The 23,318-nt window shown below is 34.3% G+C and overlaps 3 protein-coding genes and 1 long non-coding RNA gene across 4 annotated transcripts; all 4 read right to left on the bottom strand.

The window, feature by feature from the left end:
* Positions 1-1,386: 1,386 nt before the first annotated feature.
* Positions 1,387-4,582, bottom strand: PK3 (pyruvate kinase). Its single transcript, NM_001249502.2, is given in 3 exon segments — positions 1,387-2,513; positions 2,985-3,446; positions 4,348-4,582. Coding segments are annotated over 3 exon segments (1,509 nt in total). The 5' UTR covers position 4,582; the 3' UTR covers positions 1,387-1,700.
* A 2,089-nt stretch (positions 4,583-6,671) lies between these two features.
* On the bottom strand, positions 6,672-11,710 carry LOC100811666 (protein FAR1-RELATED SEQUENCE 6). The gene is made up of 2 exons (XM_003556641.5): positions 11,481-11,710; positions 6,672-8,821 (listed from the first exon to the last, which is right to left on the bottom strand). Exon 2 carries the CDS (start codon positions 8,819-8,821, stop codon positions 6,815-6,817), a length of 2,007 nt encoding a protein of 668 aa, XP_003556689.1. The 5' UTR covers positions 11,481-11,710; the 3' UTR covers positions 6,672-6,814.
* Positions 11,711-13,493: 1,783 nt separating this feature from the next.
* On the bottom strand, positions 13,494-21,897 carry LOC100811132 (glucosidase 2 subunit beta). The gene is made up of 17 exons (XM_006605472.4): positions 21,544-21,897; positions 21,301-21,417; positions 21,088-21,183; positions 20,123-20,362; positions 19,077-19,303; positions 18,443-18,556; positions 18,225-18,317; positions 15,685-16,015; positions 15,499-15,588; positions 15,304-15,405; positions 15,143-15,200; positions 14,960-15,028; positions 14,719-14,806; positions 14,233-14,294; positions 14,072-14,123; positions 13,911-13,996; positions 13,494-13,838 (listed from the first exon to the last, which is right to left on the bottom strand). Exons 1-16 carry the CDS (start codon positions 21,653-21,655, stop codon positions 13,934-13,936), a joined length of 1,914 nt encoding a protein of 637 aa, XP_006605535.1. The 5' UTR covers positions 21,656-21,897; the 3' UTR covers positions 13,494-13,838; positions 13,911-13,933.
* LOC106797798 (uncharacterized) lies at positions 16,878-18,218 on the bottom strand. Its single transcript, XR_001386972.1, has 2 exons — positions 17,785-18,218; positions 16,878-17,672 (listed from the first exon to the last, which is right to left on the bottom strand). It is a non-coding gene; the product is annotated as an uncharacterized lncRNA (long non-coding RNA).
* Positions 21,898-23,318: the final 1,421 nt, after the last annotated feature.

The following is a 23,318-nucleotide window of genomic DNA, read 5'->3' as shown; positions in this document are numbered from 1 at the left end:
TCGCATGATAACGTGCTTTGAGATACGGGTATTAAAGTAACTGGTGGTACTCCATCCACATTTTCCGTTACTGTTGTTGCATCGCGACTCTAATGTTGATGTTTGAAGACTAAATAAAATATTTAAGCAATAAAAACCACCAGGATTAGATGGTGAGGACTAACAGATCTGAACAATTTACACATTTTAGGTATAATTTCACCATTGTAGTTGTACTACCAAAAAAACGATCTAAGCCTTACCCTGCTAAAAAAAGTGAGGTCCTTCCCAATATCGTCCTCAATTGGCTTCTCAAATAGTTTTATTTATTTAATGATCAATAAATTGATAGGGTTTTACGTAGATAAAGTGCGAAGGGAAGTTATTGAACCTGTTCATGAGCTTCATATCTCATTAGTCATTATGAAGTGGTTTACATAAAGCCGAAATGAATGGTTCTTGAACTTATTTTGACACTAAAAACTAGTAATTCATATCTAAACATGACACGAGTCTCAAGCTAAATATCATTTTTAGCAAGTCAAACTAAACTTTAACATGGTTTAATTTGGTTTGTTTCCCTCATACAATTAACAAGCATGTTAATTGCAAAAAAAAAAAAAAAACCCTTTAATTTAAAGACCGGAAATAAGTTTTCCAAAGATAATGTGAATGCAAATTACAAAAGCAGATGCAGAAAGTCTTCCAACTAATCATTGACATCATATTTATTCATAAGAATTTAAACAAGTCATGTTATTCACATATAGAATACGATATAGGAAGGATGACCGGAAAGGAGTATATATTGGAACAATTTTCAAATTGTTGAAGGTGGCTGCTTCCTTCCCTCTAGTCATCCCGGCACAAATCATGCTCTTCAAAGTTGCTGTTGACTTTTTAACTTTCTTGTCTTCTAGAAACTTATTTCTAGTCTTTCAAATTGTATTGCGGAATTTTAATTTTAGAATGCATAAAAATATTGATTTCAGAAATTTAAATTCTGGAACTGTGAAGAAAATTAACTTCCAAAAATTAAATTTTGAAAATCGTTTTTTTAACATAATTTCAGAATTTATATTTCGAAAGTCAATTATTTTTCATTTCGTTTAAAACAACGAAACCAAACTCAGAAAAAACATTATTAACAAAATCCCTATTTTATTCCCCAATGATAAATCCGGAGGCCCACAGTTCTCATCATTTCTTATTCTGAATATTTTTTTTCTCCTCCAGTTCTGCCTATTTAATTTCTATTTTTAATTTTTTATTATTATTTAAACAAGTTTATTTTCCATCCATCGCAATTGGAATGGGTTAGCTTTATCACTCATTGTTGAAAAAAAAATGGAATAACCCGCTTCACCGATCATACTAAAGAAAAAACATACACTGCTGACTGCTCAATTAAAAGTTAAAACAACTTTAGACCGCAAAATTCAAAATCCAGAAGTGGCTAGTTTTTTGGTTCACCAAAAGCCTCGTACAAAATCTTAACAAATGAAAACAAGTGGCTACTCGCCACAATGATAAGGCAAATGTAACAAAAAAAAAAAAAACCAGTAATATATGATATGTGAAAAACAGGTAACCGATCCTAATAAATGCTTTTAATTGAAGTTTGCATCCAATGTAGATATGAAGAGGTATATCGAGACCTCTTTTGCACCATCCAAAAAATTTGCCATAAACAGCAGAAGAATTCCTTGTAATGGGGGTGATCATTTCACAGTCAAGATCTTGATGATAGATGCAGTGCCCACACGATGCAGTGCCACCACTGAATCCCCGTTGTGGCAGAGACCCTTGGACTTGGCATGTTGCATGGCGAATTCTATTGCTTCTTCTGTTGTTTCAGCATGAGAAGCTCTAGCAGAAGCTGCACTCAACACGGGAACCAACCCGCGGAATATAAGGCTATGTCTCGCAGGGGCCTCATCACTGCATGCCCAATCAAAGCTATCAGTCTTGAGCTCGGGAACAACCACGGAAAGAATTGGCATCCCTGGCCTGTATTTCGCCACCAATTTTGCAGTACTCCCTCCTCTAGTTAAAACCAAGATAAGAGCCGCTCTAGCCGAGTTGGCTGTTCTAACAGCAGAAGAAGCTAGACTCTCTAATGGGCTCATGGGTACCGGTGAGTGCTCCATAATCCTTTTGAACACATCACCATAGTCAAGGGTGCTCTCTGCTTCAATGCATATTTTAGCCATTGTTTGAACAGCAAGGTCTGGATAGGCTCCAGCAGCGGTTTCACCACTAAGCATCACACAGTCTGTGCCATCCAGAACTGCATTGGCAACATCAGTAGCTTCGGCCCTGGTTGGCCTGGGAGATTTGATCATTGACTCCAACATCTGGGTTGCAGTGACAACTGGTTTTCCTTGGATGTTGCACTTGTAAATCATCACTTTCTGTGCGAGAAATATCTTCTCTATTGGAATTTCCATTCCAAGGTCACCACGTGCCACCATAAATGCATCTGAATTTGCAAGGATTTCATCAAAATTTGCAACCCCTTCTTGGTTTTCAACCTGCCACATATATTTGAAGTAACAGACGGAATAAGTGACCAGAAACAGGTAAATACAGAGATATGATAGCAACACACTTTTTTCAAAACACTTTAAAATTTAGTGAAATCTATGAGATCCACTAAATAAAGGAGTGAACCCGTTAAATAAGAAGTGAAAACCACATCATTTAATAGCACCCACATTGATTTCACCCAATAATAGGGAGTTAAAAAAATGTATAGATAAAGTGTTGTTAGCATTCCTCTTAAATATAACATTATATTAGAGATAGCAAATATTATTAGAAACACACAAGCTAGTTTCTTAAAAGAGCATCACAAATTTGTTAGATGATATCCTATAACATGCACTAGTGGAGATGTAAAAGGCATCTCAAAGGATATCATAACCAATGCAGAACACTATCACTTTTTAACCAGATCTGGAATCACTTATATTTTCCAAAAAAGGGAATGCAGCACGGCATACCTTAGACATGAGCATAATGTTCTTAGCATGTTTTCCCAGAACTTTCCTGACTTCCACCAGGTCAGAACCTTTTCGAACAAAAGAAAGAGCAATCATGTCAATTTTATTCGGAATTCCCCAGGCCAAGATATCTTCCTTGTCCTTGTCTGTCAAAGTTGGGAGATCCACTATCACTCCAGGCAAATTAACATTCTTCCTCTCGCCAAGAGTGGCAGAGTTCTCACATCGGCATTGAACCAAGCCTGCTTGTTTGTCACATGATAAAACTGTAAATGATATGGTGCCATCCGCACAGAGTATGACCATCCCGGGCTTCACATCCTCAGGCAGCTTTTTGTAGCTCATACAAATCGTCTTCTCATCTCCCTTTAGGTCATAGTCAGTGGAAATGGTTATTTCATTACCTTGTATCAGTTGGATAGGCTTACCGTCCTTGAGAAAACCAGTTCGAATCTCAGGCCCCTGCAGCAATGTAGATAGTAACATAAATTGAAAGATAATCTTAATTGTGGAAGGAAGTTTTCAAAAAAATGGTCCACAAAACAATGCTAACCCAATATCAATTCAAACAATTGGATCTTCAAAAGAAATTATCTACAAACTGTGATAAAATATGTATCAAAAGCACAAGGACAATAGCTAAGTTAGGTAGAGCGCAATGTTTACACAAGCGCCAAAATATATACATATGTTTTTTATAAAAAAAAAGTCCATCTTGTAATCAAAAGAGTTTATCTTAGTAAGGAATCCAAGTCATACTCCATCTCATGCAACAAAACAAGACAAAGGGTTTAGCCATAAAACGGAATCCATCATTGATTTGAGATATTGATTAGGTGAGAATACCCATTTCTCTTCAATGCTAGGCATGACGATGGGTATAGTATTGTGACCAAAATCAAGAGACATAAGGTTGGTTGGGTGGTTAAGAAGAAAGGAAGGAGGAAAAGGTCCCAAGTTTGATCCCTCCTACTAAGAAAAAAACTAACACTAACAGACTAACACTAACATTTGCCGATAAAAAAATACATACATAAATCAAACGTATCATATCAGGTGATCTCGATTCTCCAACATTGTATTCAAGATTAGATTCTATTCGCATAAGATTAAGTACTCAAATCTCAACATTTCACTTCCACACACATACATAGTTGGGCTAGAATTAGATAATAATAATAATAATAACAACCGCTTATACATAACCTAATCCAATCATAAACATTAGCAATTAAAACACAAGATTTAAAAGTAAATCAAAACAAAATCGGCGATGAGAATATAAATAAATAAAATAAATACAAATCGAACAAAAAGGGGAGAATATGGAATATGAAAATCGAATCTGGTGGTCGTATCGTGCCTTGGTGTCGAGCATGACGGCGCAGAGAATACCGGTGTTCTCCATGGCGGCGCGGAGGTTGTCGAGGGTTTCCTGGTGGTACTCGTGGGACCCATGGGAGAAGTTGAAGCGCGCCACGTTCATGCCTGCTCGCAGAAGCTTCTCGATCATTGGGACCGACCGTGATGCGGGGCCCAGAGTGCACACGATCTTCGTCTTCGGCTTCTTCTCTGCCTCAATCCTCGTCGTAGCCATCTCTCTCTGTGTGTGTGTCTTCTCGCAAAAAGATGAAGAAAAGTGAAAAACCAAACCAAACCACACAACACACACTCTTTGTTTTTCGACCAACCAATACGCGATGCGATAAACAGAAGAAGAAAGAAAGCAAAAAAGTAGAGAGAGACAAAAAAGATTTGTGATGCGATGCGACTCTTGTTATTATGCAATCAATATGATATGATGCCTCTGCGATGCCATTCACTGTCGCTACCTATTTACTTCTTCTTTTTTTAACATTTGTGTCACTGTTTTAGGAATTGGATCCACACATTTCTTTAAAATTTTGAGAAACATTATTTAATTTCACAAGTTTTTTATTTATTTATTAACGGTTAAACTTCCCATGTAAAGCTAATTTTTTTATGGGAAAGAATAAAAAAATATGTTACAAAATTTAGAATAATTCATATTTTGTTCAATTAATTAAAGTAAACTTGCTTGACCCAGTGAAGTTCCTTATATTGGATATGATTAATTAAAAAATTTGTGTCTGATTTTTTAATTCTTATAATTTTTTTTACCAATGTTAGTCTCATATTTTAATTCATCAATTTAGTTTAGACTAAGAATAGATCAAAATTAGATTAATAAAATAAAATAGAAATTAAAAAATTGTCAAAAAAATTATAAGAACTAAAAATTACATTTTTTTTTTCTTAATTTTGCGATTTTTTTACTTTTAATTTTATTTTATTTTTTATTTATAAGATTCAAATAGGAGACTTTATTTAAAGATATTAATATTGAGTTCGGTTGTTCTCGCATCAACGATATATTAATACTAAAACTGACATTCTAAAATATTTTGAGGAAATAAAAAAAGTAATCAAAAGTTAATACTAAACCTAACATTCTAAAATATTTTGAGGGAATAAAAACGCAAACAAATCATAAAGGTTGTTAATTGTGATGCGGCTCTTGCGTTATGTTTTTTTATGTCTTTGTATCGTTGCGATGCTACTCACTGTCTCGCTACCTACTAACCCTTTTTTTTAATAAAAAAACGTGTCAATTTTTTTAGGAATAGGATCAAAACATTTCTTTATTAGTATTATTATAATTATGTATCACATTAGTTAATTTCATATATAAAGCTCGTTAAATTGGATATGAGATTCACTACATTTTATGATTTTTATTAAAGTTAGTTAATAAAAAATTATATTTAAAATAAGTATTAAGTAATTGTTTAATTACATGTATATTTTTAAATTTAAATAAAATAAATTAAATATATATTTTTTCACTATTAAAAAACAAATATCTATTTTCATAGATAGAATCAATATGTTAGTCTTACACCAACTCACTAATTATCCAATGTATATTTAGAAGTAGTTAAATACAATAATTTTGAAACAGCAAAATAGTGCTCAGCATAAAGCCCAGTCTGATTTTGATTACCATTTTTTTCTATTAAAGGCCATCACTTAACAGTAAACCTAAGAATTGTTTTATTGGTATTTAAGAATTAACACCTTAACAGACTTTTTTACCTCTATTCGGTCATGAATTGTGTAGAGGAAATCTTCAAAGCAAATCTTATTTACTAAGGGCAAAAACTGTATCCCAAAACACAAAAACACTAGCAAAGTTCTCTGGGTATCTTTTTGCTGGTTGCATATAAACAGACACTGAAATTTAAGGTTGATGATTGCTACAATGTCTATACTCCCTCTGGACTGAAATATAAGAAGATAAAAAACTAACTCACACCTATCAAGAAAATAAGTTAACATACTTTTATATTGATAGTATCAATAAAAAAGTCAATCCATTTCCTAAAGTATTTTTTACATTAATTGCATAGGATAAAAAAAGAAAAGATTATTAGAAATAAAACTCTAATTAAGTAAAAGATATTTTAGAAATACCATCATTAAAAAAGAAAGAATTAGTTAAAATTTGTTTATATTCTAGTCCAAAATATTGATTTTTTGTTGCTTAGTATTTCAGTCTGGAGGAAGTGGAGGAAGTAGAATTTAAAGGTAGGTGTAGAGCTAGAACGTTTGCATATGTATTAGTATCAACATAGTCCAAATCATTTAAAAGAAAATGTTATGTAATTGGCACTGAACCACTGGCATTTCATATTATACAATCAACAATGAGCACAAAAACTTGAATAAACCAACCACGAGAGAGTTATAAATAGTCAATTAGAAGTAACATCATTATAACTAGGGAATAGGGATCTTGTATTAATTATTTACATTATGTTATTGTCCTCTATATCAAACTTGCCTAACAACTCCTCCAGTTCTTTTAAAGCAACCATATAATGCTCCTGTGACTGTGCCCCTACTTCTAACACTGGAAGAGCACTGTTAAACAGACGAGTATACAAGGGCACAGGGTTGTGGGAATCAACATTATCATAGACATGGAATTGATTAAACATTTGCTTGAAATCCCTCCTCCAGCGGTGCAGGATGTACCGAGATGGGATTTCCTCAATGCCGTTGTAATTGAGAACATTCAATGCATGCCTGCACAAATATCCTTTGTAGTTGAACAAACTGCAAATGCAACGAATATCCAATTCTGTAGTCTCGTATAAGACTTCAAAACTTTTAACTCCCTTCTCATTCCCCTCAACTTCAACTCTTTCTTTCACAACGTATGTGATTATAGATCCATTGACACTTACCTGTCTTGTGTTGAAGCAAGAGTACATGCCCTCAACCTCAGATTGAAACTTTTGAAAGATTTCTTTTGTATACACCTTTGCAAGCTGGACCTCAAAATTGCATCTCGTTTTCAATTCAAAGCTTACGTTTCTAGTCTCCAAATCCGCCATGGCTTCTTTCAAGTGCTTCCTGTGAAGAACTAAGTCATACTTGTCAACAAATTCCTTAAAGGATGTGTGTTTATGCACATATCCATCAAAAAACGCAGTAAGGCCCTCGTTTTCTTTAGTTGGGATCAGTCCTATAAAAAAAGCATCTTTTAGGTAAACAGGAACCCATAGATGTCTATCTTTGTACAATGTCTGAAGCCACTTGTTATCTACCAGTCCATGGCATTTAATCATATCAGCCCAAGAAGATTCAAACTCAACTATCTTTAATGACTCATAGACAGCATTATACAGCTGTCTTCTGATTTCTTCATATCCTTGCAACCCTCCCAACTTTTCTGGAACTCTTTGCATGATATACTGCAAAGAATAACAATGACGAGCATGAGGGAAAACCTGAGCAACTGCAATTTGCAATGGCTTGCACTGGTCAGTAATAACAACATGTGGAGGATGACCAAGCATACACTGAAGCCATGCCTTGAATATCCATACAAAATAATCCACTGATTCATGTCCAAGGAAGCCACAACCCAATAGAACAGAATGTCCATGATGATTTACACCAACAAATGATATCAAAGGGATCTCATATTTGTTTGCCAAACAAGTTGTGTCTATTGTAACTATGTCATTAAAGTAATTATAAGCAATTCTTGACCTGGAATCAGCCCAGAAAACATTTTTTAGGTGCCCATCATCATCAATATCAAACAAGTAAAAGAAATTTGGATCGGTCAACTTCATTCGGCAAAAATAATTATATATAGCACTGGCATCCCCTTCTCTAAGTTCCAAATATTTCAATTTATCAAAATTGGTGTCACGACTTTCTTCAAAATTTGAGTAACCATTGTAATCAACATCCATGACAGTGGTTCGATACAACTTAATGGTGTGTACTTCCGTTACAGGCTCTGACGGTGGTTGTGATTTGCTGGCTTCAACGATCATTTTCTTGTGTGACTTGTAAAACCGTTTGCTCTGTGGACTCACTTGATGGTTGTGTTGAAGCTCAACCTCCACTATTCTCCATCTGTTGGACTCAACCATTCTAATCACTATCATTGCAGGACAACCAGTTCTTGTTTCTGGTCTCGGGTTATTGGCTTCACTTTTTTTCTTAAAACCAGCACTACTGCAGCTAAGTTTTGCTCTATAGCGCTCTTTTTTCTTCAATCTAAACCATGAATTGCTCACTCTGATACCAAAGCCTTGTTCCTTTGCATAGATATTGTAGAAGTTGTAAACTTCATCAAAAGAATCAAACTCCAGACCCACAGTTGGAAGTGGAGAGTTATTCGGTTGTGAGTTTAAAGATTCAAGATCATGTTCTGCTACAGAAGAGTTCCCCTCAACATCAACCTCATCACTTTCATCAAAAAGTGGCTCACTATTCAGACAAACTTCTTCCATCTAAAAGAAAAACTAAAAGAATTAAAAAAACAGCACATCAATAAAGGCTGATATTATACTATATACAGCCTTTGGGAATAAATGCATAACAAATAGTTTGTATTGATATCAAGAAAAATTGTCAACAGGGGAAAGAGGGAAAGTACAAATAGGGGCAATTATGATATCCTCTTAAAAAGAAAAAAAAACTAGAGTAGGGAACCACAAGAAACTTGACTTAAACATGGTTGAACACTCTGTCTATCAGAAATAACGCCTACTTTGAAACAGTTGTGAGCAAAACTCCAGAAACAAAAGCATAACCATATCCTCATACATGTTAAAGGGGAAAGGACACCCTTAAAAATGTAACCATTCAGCCAGAAAAAGGACTGTATCAACTACATCTTGCCAGAAAATTTTAGCCTAATATCTTTTACCAAAATCTTTAAAAAGAGCCATCAGAAACTACTATTCAGTTGGGATACACACACACAACAATGCTCACCCAAAACCTTGAAAAGGTTGTTCCCAAGGAAAATGAACACCTAACAAAACAAGAATGAAGGGGGGCCTAATGTTTCCTAACTATACCCACATACAACAGACATGCCTGTAGATTGCAGAAAGGTGAGACCTGTGAATATGCAACAAGTCATTTATATTAAATTATTAATCCTGTTAAGTATCACTGTTCAAATAAAATACTAGATCTTAGAGAGAGCTTTGGGACTTCCCAATGGGTTTGTCAAAAAGAATGAGTCAGTTCTTTGCTATTGACTTATTGCACATATATGCATACTCACAGATTCAGATATGAAGTGTGTATAATAAATCTAATTTGCATAATAAATACATGGTATCTACAATTTAATCACTTAAGGACACAGAATCAAGTAAGCTCAGACCAGTGTATGCATATAACATGTATAAAGATTTTTGAGATCTCCATACATGTTTCCAAAAGTGGAAAGGCTATAAACCCTCTTCTGCTGGTTTTGGTTCACTACAAAATCTAGCACAATACCTCATCAAATTAAAAAAAATCTCAAAGATCAGAAGGCAGACACGGAGCTTTCACACCATGCTATAGGTCATAACAATGACATATTTGGCCACTAAATTTTCAATTATATAATATAGATAGCAAGAAAATAAGCTAAACACATAGATAATATAGTTTTTTTTTATCGGCAAAATTAGATAATATAGTATTGTCAAATCTCATTGAAAGTCTAGGGAGATAAGATAGAATCTATGAAGCACAAACACAGGGACATACCAAATTGTAAAAGTTGTAGGACACAAACACGATGTGAGTTTGAGTGCACCATTGAAAATTTTATGGAAAAAGCTTCATAGTTCATAATATCTCATATAGTTAAGGTTGAAGATTCACAATATCTTGATTTATTCCATATGTGCCAAAATGAAACGAAAAAGTTGGGGAAAGTAAAAGGCATCCCGGCCTTATTCTTTTCTATTATTTTAAATTTCTTATAACTTAAAAGTTTTAAACAAACACAACTGTTATTTTTTAAAAATTAATTGGTTGACTGTGTCTTAACCATGTAGGAGCAGAATATTATCTTTTCAAATGAACTTGTCACTTGCATGGCAAACACATGTCGTCAATTTATTGTGTCCGACATGCTGCACCACATACCAAAACAGTGGTCTGCTCTATAGGATGGAATGAAAAGCCAATTATATTGCATGGAAGGGCAATAACAGAGATTTAGCCAATGTCAATGTTGCAAGTCTCGACAAATCAGCAAAACATACAGGAGAAAAAAAATAGTTTTGTTTCCGGCAAAAGAAAAGAAGAGAATAATACCTCCATTAAATATAAAGGAGACTCATTAACTACACAAATGTTTAAGTCCTTAATGGAAAATAAGGGGACGGGGTAAGATTGTATACATTTAAATCTCACCAACTATACAATGGCAGGAACCTCATCTATTGCAATGTACATTGAAAAAATAAAAACACAACCAATTTCGCTTACAATTCTATGTTGAAGAGCCAAAATGCGGGTATTTGGTAGCTAACTTGCAATGACAACTTACGACTGTAACTGTTTTAAGGGTTAAAGAAACACTTGGTGAACAATTTTGACTAATTTAATATATCAGGTGTGAGGGTGAGCCCTAGCACAACATTAAAGCTGCCCTTTGTGACCGGTCAGTCATGGGTTCGAATCCAGAAACAGTTTCTTTGCATATGTAAGGGGAAGGCCACATACAATAACCTTCCCCCGTCCCTTTGCAAAGCAAGGAGCCATCAGAATTTATAACTTGTATAGTCAAAAAGTGAAGTTGGTAAAGTTTATTATGCCTATGGTTGCATTTTATCATCAAAACATAAACCGTTTGATTAGTGCACCTAGATCCTAATTTTCCCAGTGTACAGTACAGCCATCAGAAAATTCAATTAAGACAAGAACAACAGCTTGCCCTGTAAAAGCAAGGGAAGTTATTTATAATAACAAACCATACTGGGGTGGTTTTGCACATGCTCAAATCACATACATACCGAAGAAGATTACACGATTGTATATATGAACAATCTACAAGGTTGAAATTGAAATCACGCGCATTGAAATTGAGAAACATGAAGGAAATTTGAGACAGAGAGTGAAAACTAAACACTTTAAGCAGGTGAATGGAAAAGATACCTATTTTGGCGAAAGTTTGGGTTTTACGCGCAATGCATCACACTCTAGTAGGCAGTGGGCGGGTCAATGCTGCTCCTTACTCCCCTTGACGGTGGCAAAAGCAAAATAAGCATGGGCATCACTTCTCACTCCCACCAAGTTTTTTTTTTATTATTATTTCACTTGGACTTATTTATATGTATTAATTTAATGGGAAAATAGTGACTTTGATCCATCTAGTTTGCATTGGGTGACAGATTCGGGGACAATTTTGTTCTTATAGGAAAATAATTAATTTAGTCTAAAAAAATATAAGTGAATTGACAATTTAGTCCACTTGATATAAGTGTATCTTCTTGATATTGTGATGCTTCATTTTTGTTGTCTTTTCGTTTTCTTAATGTAATCATTATTATAAAATTCAACAATGTCACCATACACAACAATTTATAAATAAATAATAGTGTAAAATAACTTGAAGTAATATATTCTAACTGAATTTTAGTAATAAAGAAAATACATTTATAATTAAGCCTATTGTTGAAAAAAATTGATCCTAACTTATAATCACTACTTTCACAATAAATAAATAAGTTTATTTCAAAGTCAGAATTAGAATTTAGATAAGTTATTCAATTATTTCTATTTTTAACAATTTTAAAATTATTTTAAATTTAACAACAAATTGACACATTGCAAAATAATAATAATTTGAAATCTTATCAACTTCTGAAAAACAACAATTTCAATTTACTAAATATTCAATTTGAAGTAAAGAAAGAATTGAAATTTATATAAAATATAAAATAAGTGTATTAAAAAATTTGGTTTAGTTCAGTCTTAACAATAGAAAAGAAAACCAAACCAAATCCGAAAAAAAATGCATTTTTTAGGCCCAGTTCGGGGTGTTTTTTAGTTTGTAGTTTTGAAATTTTAATAAACTAAACCTAATTTTAGATTTGAATTTTCAGTTTAAAAAAAATCAACTTTGACTGAAAAGTTATCTTTCTCACAACACCTCGAGGTTCCAACCCTATCACATCCCTTGTGAAGCATGATGCCAATCCAACAGCACTCCTTGGTCTACTTGCCTCTTCTCTATCCGCAGAATTCAACATCATCTTCAACTCCACACAAACAAAAACCATCACTTTTAATCCAATTTCTTAAATGGCACAACCAAATACACCCATCTCTTTTTTTTAAAAAAAATTGTTTAAGCAAGAGGAGTCATTTAACTATTTTGAACTTATTAACCATGACCTTCAATCTATAATTCAAGAAACAATTGAATTTCCAATTCTAAAACTCAATGTTAGAAATTAGAACTTACCACAAAAAATCCAGATCCAGACCCCCAATACACTAACAAAAAATATAGAACCCGAAACACAGCACAAACATGTGACAAGGGCACGCGACGATCTGGGGGGAGGGAGAGGATTAACATCAAAGTATATCCAAATCTTGGAGAGAGACAAAGAGGAGATGACAGTGACAATGACAATGATAAACAAGAACGGGTTTGAGAGAGAAAGAGAAAGCATCTTACGAGAAGAAGAATAACAAACGATTACCGATGGTGAGTGACGAACGATGAGGATCAAACAACAGAGAGGGAGACCAACAACGATGAAGGAAGCATTGTGAAGTAAAGGAAATGTGAGGGTTGGATAAAAACTGAAACAGAAATTAATAAACTCATTTTTATTGTTTTTGAAATAGAGTAAAAATTGTTTTCAAAACAAGGAAAAAAGTAACTGAACCTCATTTTTGCCATTTCCGTTTTGAAAATGCATTTTAAAACAAAAAACTATAAACTTACAACCATCCCAAACGGGACCTTAGTTTTACATTTTTCATAATCGATTGATCAACTTTCAATTTTTTCACATCAATTTGGTCTGGTTTCCTTTGGGCTTTCTCCTGTGATTTTTTTTTTTGTCTCAAACCATATATATATATATATATATTAACTCTCCTCAAGAGGCCACGCAAACAAAATATGAAAATTCCAGATGGCACAAATCCATGTAAGAATCAATAATAACGTGAACTCATTCCAACAAATAATTTTGGCTCAAGAAATTCTGACTGTCCAGTATCTTGCATAGTATAAATATCCATCCTTTGGTATGGAATGGACAATTTCAAGGAGAGGCACACAGACCATTTCGTAATTGAGTTCAATAAAGGAAAAATGTGCGGGATGAGTCATATTAGAATGTTGCAAACTTGGACAACCACAAGGATTACCAACCCCAAGTCAAATCAGCTTCTAGCCTCTCCCTAACCTCACCCGATATCATATTTGTGTAAGCTCTAGCATACAAAACTTAGGGCACCACTTCTTCATTTGCTCTATGATCATCATACTACCTGTTCAAAATAAAATTTGATCAACTCGGGACTCAAGTCTCAAGAAAAAGAATCACAGCCTAGTAAAATTACCAGTTAAAATCTGTCCCGGTTGTTCACAACTCGTCATGGTTTGCTGGTATTTCCGAATTCAAAAGGTCTAGTTTGAGTTGTAACTCCTGTAAAGTTCCGGTAACAATTAATACCATATCAAGGTAAAGACGACATTTGTTATCATGTGATTAGAGAAGTACCTTCAGCCTTTCCTCTTGGCAAAGGGTCGGGGTAGATAATACAGCTACATATCTGCCATGAGGCCAGTGAGACAACAATGAGAAAAAGGAGAGTATCACATAGAAAATTTTGACAAAAAAGAGGAGATAGCAGCAGAGAAAAACAAGACAGCAATCCCTACTCGCAACGGCTTGGTTCATCTACATCAGTAATCTCGTTTTTCAACCCGCATCTTAACTTGACCTGTTCAAAACGCAAAGCCATTAAATCCCAGAGGGTCCACAAATTAGAGCCTTTCAAGTTCTTCTTTCCATGTGCAACTACACTAAGCACTATAATACAACTGCAGAGAATTTTCACCACTGGACTACTATGGTTTTTGTTATAAAAAAGAATTTGTTAGTTTAATTTGAAAAACTTGCAGCATTTGGATTTGGACTGCACCTGTTTCCCGTCCCATACCCAGAAGGCACTATTTATCTATTAACATGCTCTTACGGAAAAAATTAAATTTTATATTACACTTCTACATCTAACAAAAGTACACTTGCTACATCTAACCAAAGACAGTTTATTTAAGCATTACAGAATGAATAGAGACAAAATAATCTAGCCAAAATTGTAAGAAATGACTGCATGTCATTTTTAAAATTTGAAAACATATAACCTTCAAACTCCTATCTGGACCATTCCAGCATTTATCACCATTAGAAAACACCATTACTCTGTACGAATCCTCAAATTTGTCCCAGCTCCTGTTAAAAAGAAGGAAATTGAATTATTTACCTTTTTAGAGGGGGGGAAATAGAACTTTGTTTCCACCAATTGACGCTTGCACTTTTTTTATTTTATTTATACTGAAGAAAAGCACCCTAACAAAAATTATCAACTAGTTACTAAAACCTTACCCCAAACGGGTATTGGAATAACCCTCCTCCTGAGAAGCCTGCTTATAGGGGCAGACTTTGTAAGTGTACCTGAACAAAATTTCCATCACCAGAAAGTGAGACGAGCAGGACTATCTAACTTGCAGAATCGGAAAAAAAACCAAATAAAAGAGAAAGTAAACTGGTAGGGAGATATAATGTAACTTGTTCTCCTTGCCCTCAAAGCAATGATCATAGAATGAATAAAACTCCTTTGCTGGACCTGTAATATTTAAGTTCTACTTCAGTTTATTCAAATCAATTCCAAAACTGATTTCTACAACTCATGCTATAATGGTGACAAATGTTACTAGCAGCATACTAACCAAAATCATGTTTTAGCTTTTGCTTCAGACTTGATATTCTAGACTGTATTTTCGACAACTTGGCACTTGATTCATCATATTCCTTGCGTACACGAGCAGCATCTAAAGAACCCAAAAGAGAAAGGCTTAACTCTTAAGTTACATCTACGTGGATATAAAATACAGGTAATAAAAATAAAAGTATTAAACGTCTACCTGTCTGGTTCACTGGAGCCTGGAATAAATTAACAACCTGAAAAATATTGCGTACAGTTCTCTGTATTTTCTCTAACCAAGAAGGATTATCTGTTGTGGTACCGTATGAGTTCAATTAAATTTTCTCATCACAACTCCATCTATATATCAAACTTGGATAAAGATTATGTAATATCTACAACAAACCTGACAAGTCTGGTTCATTATCAGAATCAGATTTGTAGGAGGAAGAAAGGTCATCATGCTCATCCTCTCGATATTCATCATCAACTTCATCTTCATCGTCGTATTTGTGGCTGTCATCATCATATTTGTTGTTGTCATCATCAGTTTCAGAAGCATAGCCTTCATATTCCTCATTATTTCTCCCCTTTGGATCTTCCCGATCTTCATTGTCTAATGTTGTATCAGGTACAGCACTTGGCTTATCAGTATTTTCTCCTGTCCAACGTGAAGCAACAAGCCGGCCCAATTCTTCCCTTGATAATCCCTCAGTATTTTCAGATGCATCATTCCCCTACAGATATGCCAACAAAGAGAAAATAACAAGCAGAAAAGGCAAGCGGAAGAAAATTGCAAAGTTGAAGATATTTCTTAGCTAAAATATCACCCATAACTATGCAATATATCAGTTTGTATGAGAAACAAAACAATCTCATCAGAACAGGAGATATAGTAAGAGCTGAAGGTTGACGAATTGCAAAGGGCACATAACATACAGTATATTGTTGGAAATAGACCTTCAAGGCTAATGGTGATTGTATTCAGTGCCAATGACTACAAATAAGTGCAACGACACTAACAGCTAGGATTGTTAAATACCAGAGAACCGATGAACTCTAGCCATCACAATTGTCTTGATGCAAACTCACTCAGACTCCTATAACATGGTTCATGAGCTCAAATAGTGAATGAGGTGGAGAATGATTCAAACTTCAAAGAAGACAAAAATGTGGTTCAGTTATTAAGTTGGGCTTTGAGAAAGCTCATCATGATTGGGTGAGTCATCGTAGATTAAATAAAGTTCTCAAGAAACCAGAGAAGTCTTTAGTGCTTCACAGGTGGGGGTTGCTGACTTCTCTAACTGTAAGTTTTTGTGTGATTGTATATGGTAAGCTAAACTATCAGTTTCATGAGAAGTGGGAAGTTAGGAAAAAGGAACTTTATTCTCATTGGACCTTTTTGTATAAACTTCTCCATAAGCACTTATAGGAGAAGAAAAAGAAGGAAAAATGAAATAAGCTTCTCCGTGAACTAAAATTTGCTTATGCACGAGTTAAAAACAAACTTTTGGAGAAGCTAATAAGAGAAAGCTTCTACAAATTAGCTTATGCATAAGCTAATTTTAGCAACTTGTTTAATTTTTTCTTCTTATTTTCTTCTCCTATAAGGGCTTAGTGAGAAAGCTTCAACAAATTAGCCTATGCATAAGCTAATTTTAGCAACTTATTTAATTTTTTCTTCTTATTTTCTTCTCCTATAAGGGCTTAGTGGTCGATGTACTTCGATGCCAAATGATTTCATGTGCCATAGATAGGGATCTCAATGAAGGTAGTTAGTAGATTCAAAATGACATTATGGTTTTCCACCTCCAATTTACTGGTGATTGTTAAGGAGGAAAGAGAAAGAAGGGTAACAATCAATGTCAAGGTGTTTTGGAAACTGAAGCATTCTGTTCCCACCTCTGAAATAAAATTGGCAGGATTGAGTGGGATCATGAGATCCTTCTATAGATGCTTGGTCCCAGTTTTCCAGTTGGTAGAATGGGGAACAGGGATGAAAACCCAGTCCCAGGCCATTATCTAATAGACCTGTGACCACTGACCACTATCCATTGTGTTGCTGTGATGTGAGACCTGTGCCTGGGAGTGGTCTTGCAACAATGGATGCCCTAAACCTTGGTGCTACAAGTGAAAGCTTGGTACCTGCAACTTCTGTTGTATCTATAAGAGCTGCGGTTTCTTTATTGGCATTCTTCAAGTGCGGCAAGTGGCCCTTCTTGCAATTAGTTGAGTGCATTGTTACTAGTATCGTACAATTCATGATACAATTCAAGAGGCTGGCGATGTAAATCGGAAGCTGACTTGTTTTGGTGCTTGAATTTCACTATGAATCACCTAAGTTACAGCTGAATCGCAAGAATCGTGGTTTTGAGGCTGAATCACACGATTCTACTGCAATGAGTCACACATCTAACTGGGTCAGGTCACGCGAGACCCAATTCTGGAAACCCTAAAAACTAGTTTCCATTTCCAAAAAAATAGAGGAAAAGAGAGAATTTCCCACCAATCAGTCCCAGGGTGGGTCCATTCTTCATTTGTATCTCTTTTGCCTTTTCTTCTTCTCTTCTTTGCCTCTCCCCGACTCCCCCATCATTCTTTGTGTGTTTCTCTTTCCACATTATTTTACTTTGGGTTCTGGTCATTGTCTGCATCTACACGTGTTTCTCTTTCCACAATATATATATATATATATATATATATATGGTTTGACTTTTGATGCATTTTTAAATGTTATAATAATGCTCCTAGATTTACGTTTTTAGTTATTGATCCTGGATTTATGCTTTTATAAGTCTTGTTAGTAGTATATGCTATTTTTATTTTTGATCATGAATCTATCAAGCAGTATACATCAATTGAAATATTTAACTATGAGATGAATGTAAAATAAGAGTAAACTCCAACCATACCGTGGCAGATTGAGAGTATGGGCCAGAGAGATACCTTATTGATGATTTCATCAGAAGACTCTTTGTTTCTGACCTTTATATCAGTTTCAGATTTAACAATAGGTTCTTCCTCAGCTTCTTTTGCATTCTACATTGCGTGGAAAACCGAACTAAAATGTTAAGCAAGTCTTAAATCTTATGTGTTTGGCAGAAAATGTCATTTCAACTAACCAAAATTCAGAAAAGAAAAGAAATGCAAAAAAAAAAAAAAACCTCTTCCACTTTATTATGCAAAGATCCTTCACTCCCATGACTATCACTGGCTTCATCATCATCATCATCATCATCATCATCAAGTACATCTGCTAATTTGTCCCCTGCTTCATCCTGTAAGAAAGCATAGAATGCTAAAATAGAAGAATTAAACCACTACCACGTGATGGGGGTAGTGCAAGATCATGCAAGTGCACTTGTGTACACACACACAAATAAGGAATAATGTATAGGAAAGACAAAGCAATCTGCTTCACAGTGGGATGGGAGAAAAATAGTCATTATTAGTTGTTTTTCTACCAGTGCTTGCAAGTACAGGTAAACATATTAATAGCAAAAAAAATTGATTTTTCTTGCAATAATATATTCATTATTCACATGTTATTTAGAGGTAGGGCATTTCACTGCATCAAGAAACATGACAGGGTATTACTCTTTTTATCATAGGATAACTAACCTAAGGATGAGACAGGGTTAATGAAAGATCAGGAAAATTTCTCACACACATATAGTGTCACCTCACATTGACAATTACCAGATTAATGCATTCAAAAGTTAAACTAAAATTATTCAGTCTGGTGCATTATGATTGTACTGTCAAGTTCTGCAACCTTAATGTCAAATGCAATCAAACCTGATCCGCAGGAGAACCCTCTAGATTTTCTATTTTATCATGGTTATTTTCTAGAGTATTGTCTTCAATATCTGAATGCTTTTCAGCTTCATTTCTATGCTCTGTATCTTCATCAGCTTTATCTTTTGCTTCATTAGCCTTCTCCTCAGACTCCCTTTTCTGCTTCTCTTCTTTTTCTTTCTGTAAACGCTCCTCCTCCTCTGCCTTATCTATTTGTTCTTTATGATCTGTGGTGTAAGCAAAAGGAATTTGTCAAAGAAAGTATTCCACTGCTAGGATAGAAAATTGCTACACAAGCAAAAAGACTTCCAAAAAAAATTGTATATTCCTTCTTCTCCCTGATCAAAATTACATATAGTTTACAACATAGCATGAAATCTGTAAACTTAACAGTCAAACATGTTTTATCATGTTTGCTTTTCAGAACATGTAAAATGCTGCCCCTCCTCAATTATAAAATTTGAAAAAAGCCAAAAGCAGAATCTTCAACTTTCGCATGCTAAATACACTGATAATGATGATCTTACTTCATCATATGTCACTCATCAATTGCAAGTAGTTGCTTGTGGTCATACGTGTAATTAAACAGACAGTCCAGAATACCTTGCACACTTACCAATTTGTACTCAATTTATAAATTCAAAAGGTTTTTTTGCTAAACCAATAAAGTCATCTAACAATTCAAACTAACTTAACACTAAATGCACTCACTGCATCCTTAATCCCTAATTTATACATTCAGAAGGTTTTTTGCAAAACCAACGAAGGCATCTAACACTTCAAACTGAACACAACACTAAATTCATTCCTGTATCCCTAACCAGATTTCTCCATGCATTCACTTGATCCTCTTACCAATGTAAAATAAACCTATTAGTAGCATGTTTAAATTAGCCACAAGTACATTTGACACATTTCCTTTCCATTTTGTCTTTGTGTGGATGATCATTATTTTTATGATCAAAATCCTTAAACCAAAGTTCCATGTAGTTTATATCTATTAAGTAAAGCATTCACAAGAACAGGATAGAACCAAAAAGAGATACCCTTTAGCTGTTTCACGATCCCTTTAAGTATACTTTCTTCCTTTTTTAATTTTGAAAGTTCGGCCTCATCCTTCTCCATAGCTACTTTAGCTTGTTCAATTTCTTGCTTTCGCAATTTGACACCCTCTTGATAAGTGGCAATCTTTTTTTTCAGTCTGTCTCTAGCAACTTTACCAGCCTCCCAGCAGGTATTTGGACACTTTACTTGACCATCGTATTCATCGGTTCCATCACAGCAATCTACATATTATGGCAGGAAAGCAAAACAAATTACTTCAGAGCTAACAAAACTCACAAGTCTACAATAATTCAAAGTATAGACAAGGAATGTATTGGATAACAGCACTTTTAACTTTACAACACAGACAATTTGAATGCCATTATTTAAAAGCAAGGAAAACACTTTCAGAAGGGATGTGCAAATGCACAATGTTAGTGAAAAGGATCAAAACAATTAGTGCACTCTCCATACTCATCAATCTTGTTACATGGTAACAGAATTAAAAATCCATATTGAACTTATAAAATATAGAAGGAATAACTATAATGACAATGTCCAAAAAAAATTCCATCTAGATCAAGTGCCAGCCAGCATTACTCCACCAGCTTCTCCAATCACTATGCCATATATCTATAAAATTAATTCCTCAAATAATACCAGTGAGAATAACAAGATAAAGCGAAAGCATTCCCATAAGCTCAAAACATATCCACCAGATCCAAAACGTTTAGCTTATATATCAAATGGAACACTGAAAAGTAATCAATAAATGCATAATCATAGTCAACACATCCTTCTAAACCTGTACTTATAGGACCTTGTTCATGCATAACTATCCAGTTAGGATATTCTTCTTCTTTCAATTTCCACCCTTTTTCCTTGTTTCAATTTTCATAACCATACCATAAGAATTGCACAATACAATCATCATAAAAATTAAAAAAGATAAACACGTCGCGCTCACCACAAATTCCGTCGTTCACTCTAGATGAAAACAAGTAAACAGGAGAATGTCCTGCATTCCGACAATAGAATTTTCCACCAGGACATGCCGATGTACCTGCCCCCCAAAAAAATAAAACAGAGAATTCCAGAAACAGCAAAGGATCCAATATGAAGCAAATAAAATTAATCAGATACTATTAATTATTAAACAATTAATAATTTAAATAAAAACCAGGTTCATCGGTGCCATCAGCACAATCGCAGAAATCATCATTGAACTGAGCCTTGGTGAATTTTCCGGATCCATCTTTACAACTTATTACATCGGAAGACTTGTAATAGTCGTCATCTGCGAGAAATAGCAACACGCATTTCTTCAATCGAAACATAAAAAACCAAAACAATCTCAAAATATAAAATAAAATTACAAAAACGGTAGTGAAAAATGATGCGTGGAGCTTGGAAGAAGAGGTACCTTCGGGGGCGACGCCGAGGAAGGGGTCTTTGGGTTTGGAAGAAGATGAAAATGGGGCGCACAACATGAGAAGCAGAGCAATGAGGAGGATTCGAAGACGCAGCAGCTTCATGCTCTGGCAGAGGAAGAAGGTGAATTGAAAATTGAAAATGGGAATAATGATACTAATGAGTGAGCTAATGAGTAGTTAGATCAAGTGTTAAATGGTGGTGGTTGTGAAAATTGGAAGTTGTGTTATGCGGCGACGCGAGCGGAGCGACCTTGCGGTTTCCGACTATGGCCTATTGTAGTGTCAAAATGAGATTCGAGAAGCAACTGTAATTTAAGATGGGCCATGCCCAACCCGAACTACTTAGAGCAAGTTTGGGAATTAACTACAAACTTAAGTTTGTGCAAAAGTCATCAAGATTTTTACTTTTGTGCTTATTTTGTTTTCGTATGTCGGATTTGTATTGAAATAAGTGTTGCAGTATATTTTTTTTTTCTAGGTAATAAAATCTTGTATTAGTGCATCAATCTTTTAGATTTAAAATATTTATAACTGCAAATGAAACATCCATTTTTTTTTTGTTGGGAATTTTCTTTTTAAAACCAAGTGATGTGTTAATTACTACAATTTTTAGTACCATTATAATTATAATTTCTAACATAAGATTTTTATTTTAATTCTTTTTAGGCTTAATTATGTTTTTAGTTACTAAAATCTAAAACAATGAATCCAATTTTAATATTCCAAATTAAAAAATGTATTTTAATTCCTCAAATTTTATTAAAAAAATATGATTTTAGTCATCAAATTTCATGTTTAAGAAAAAAAAACATTTCAGTGTCTATGTTTAAGGATTAAAAATGTATTTTTTTTTAAATTTGGGGACTAAAATAATCTTATTAAATTTTTAGAGGCAAAAAACATATTCATTTTAAATTTTAACAACTAAAAAGTATAATTAAACATTTTTTTATTGTGAGCATTTAACGTCTCTATTTTTAAAATTATGCGATTTTGATATTACTAAATGTCCATCCATTTACTTTGTGTTCCTTAATATACGGTCTAACTTCAATGATGCTATAATTGAATTATAATAAGCAACTCTAGGGAAATTTGTGACACTGATTTTCTTTTCTTTTCTTTTTTTACAAGAAATACCTTATATTATTTCATTAAAAACCAAGGAATGAATACTAATAGGAATACTAGAATAATCAATGGAGCAAGTAGAATCAATGGTAGGCTGAGCTAGTGAATGAGCTACCATATTAGCCTCTTGGCAAAGATAACATTTTAAGTTATAATGGTGTGAAAGGATGTTGTTACACTCACTTAACTCAACACAGTTAAAAAAAATAGTAACAGGAAAATTAACCATATCAACAATGGTCATGCAATTCGTTTCAAAGATGACTTAATCATATCCCAGAGAGACTACCCACTTCAATGCAAAAAGAGGCCCAAAGCTTCTCCAATATTGACATCATAACAGATGTTATGCACATTTGTTTTTGCAGCAACAAAACGGCCAAATTTGTCACAGACACATACGTATCCCCCAACCTATTTTGAGCTTGTGATCCCTGAAAGTAGCATCAATGTTACACTTGAGTATCATCCATAGGTAGCACCCAAGCTTGAAGATTGGAACAAGGAGCACCACTGCCAGCTGATTCTTGAAACTGGTGTGGAAAGCGTTAGTCTGAAAAAGAAGTTAAGGCTCTGTCAACACAGTTAGTCATATTGAAGTCTTTATTCTCCCACACTTTTTTCATTTCTACTA

Source organism: Glycine max, chromosome 20 (genome assembly GCF_000004515.6).
Source record: "Glycine max cultivar Williams 82 chromosome 20, Glycine_max_v4.0, whole genome shotgun sequence".
NCBI lineage: Eukaryota > Viridiplantae > Streptophyta > Magnoliopsida > Fabales > Fabaceae > Glycine > Glycine max.
The sequence above is the reverse complement of the archived record's forward strand: the minus strand, read 5'-3'. Positions and strand labels throughout refer to the sequence as shown.

Bases quoted from the DNA above. Each gene is read 5' to 3' on its own strand.
- LOC100811132 (XM_006605472.4), bottom strand. From the start codon at position 21,655: ATGAAGCTGCTGCGTCTTCGAATCCTCCTCATTGCTCTGCTTCTCATG. The intron at 19,304-20,122 runs GTATCTCTTTTT...CTTACACCACAG, and splicing joins GATCGTGAAACAGCTAAAGG to ATCATAAAGAACAAATAGAT. The intron at 16,016-18,224 runs GTATCTCTCTGG...GCATATCTGTAG, and splicing joins CTGATGAAATCATCAATAAG to GGGAATGATGCATCTGAAAA.
- LOC100811666 (XM_003556641.5), bottom strand. From the start codon at position 8,821: ATGGAAGAAGTTTGTCTGAATAGTGAGCCACTTTTTGATGAAAGTGAT.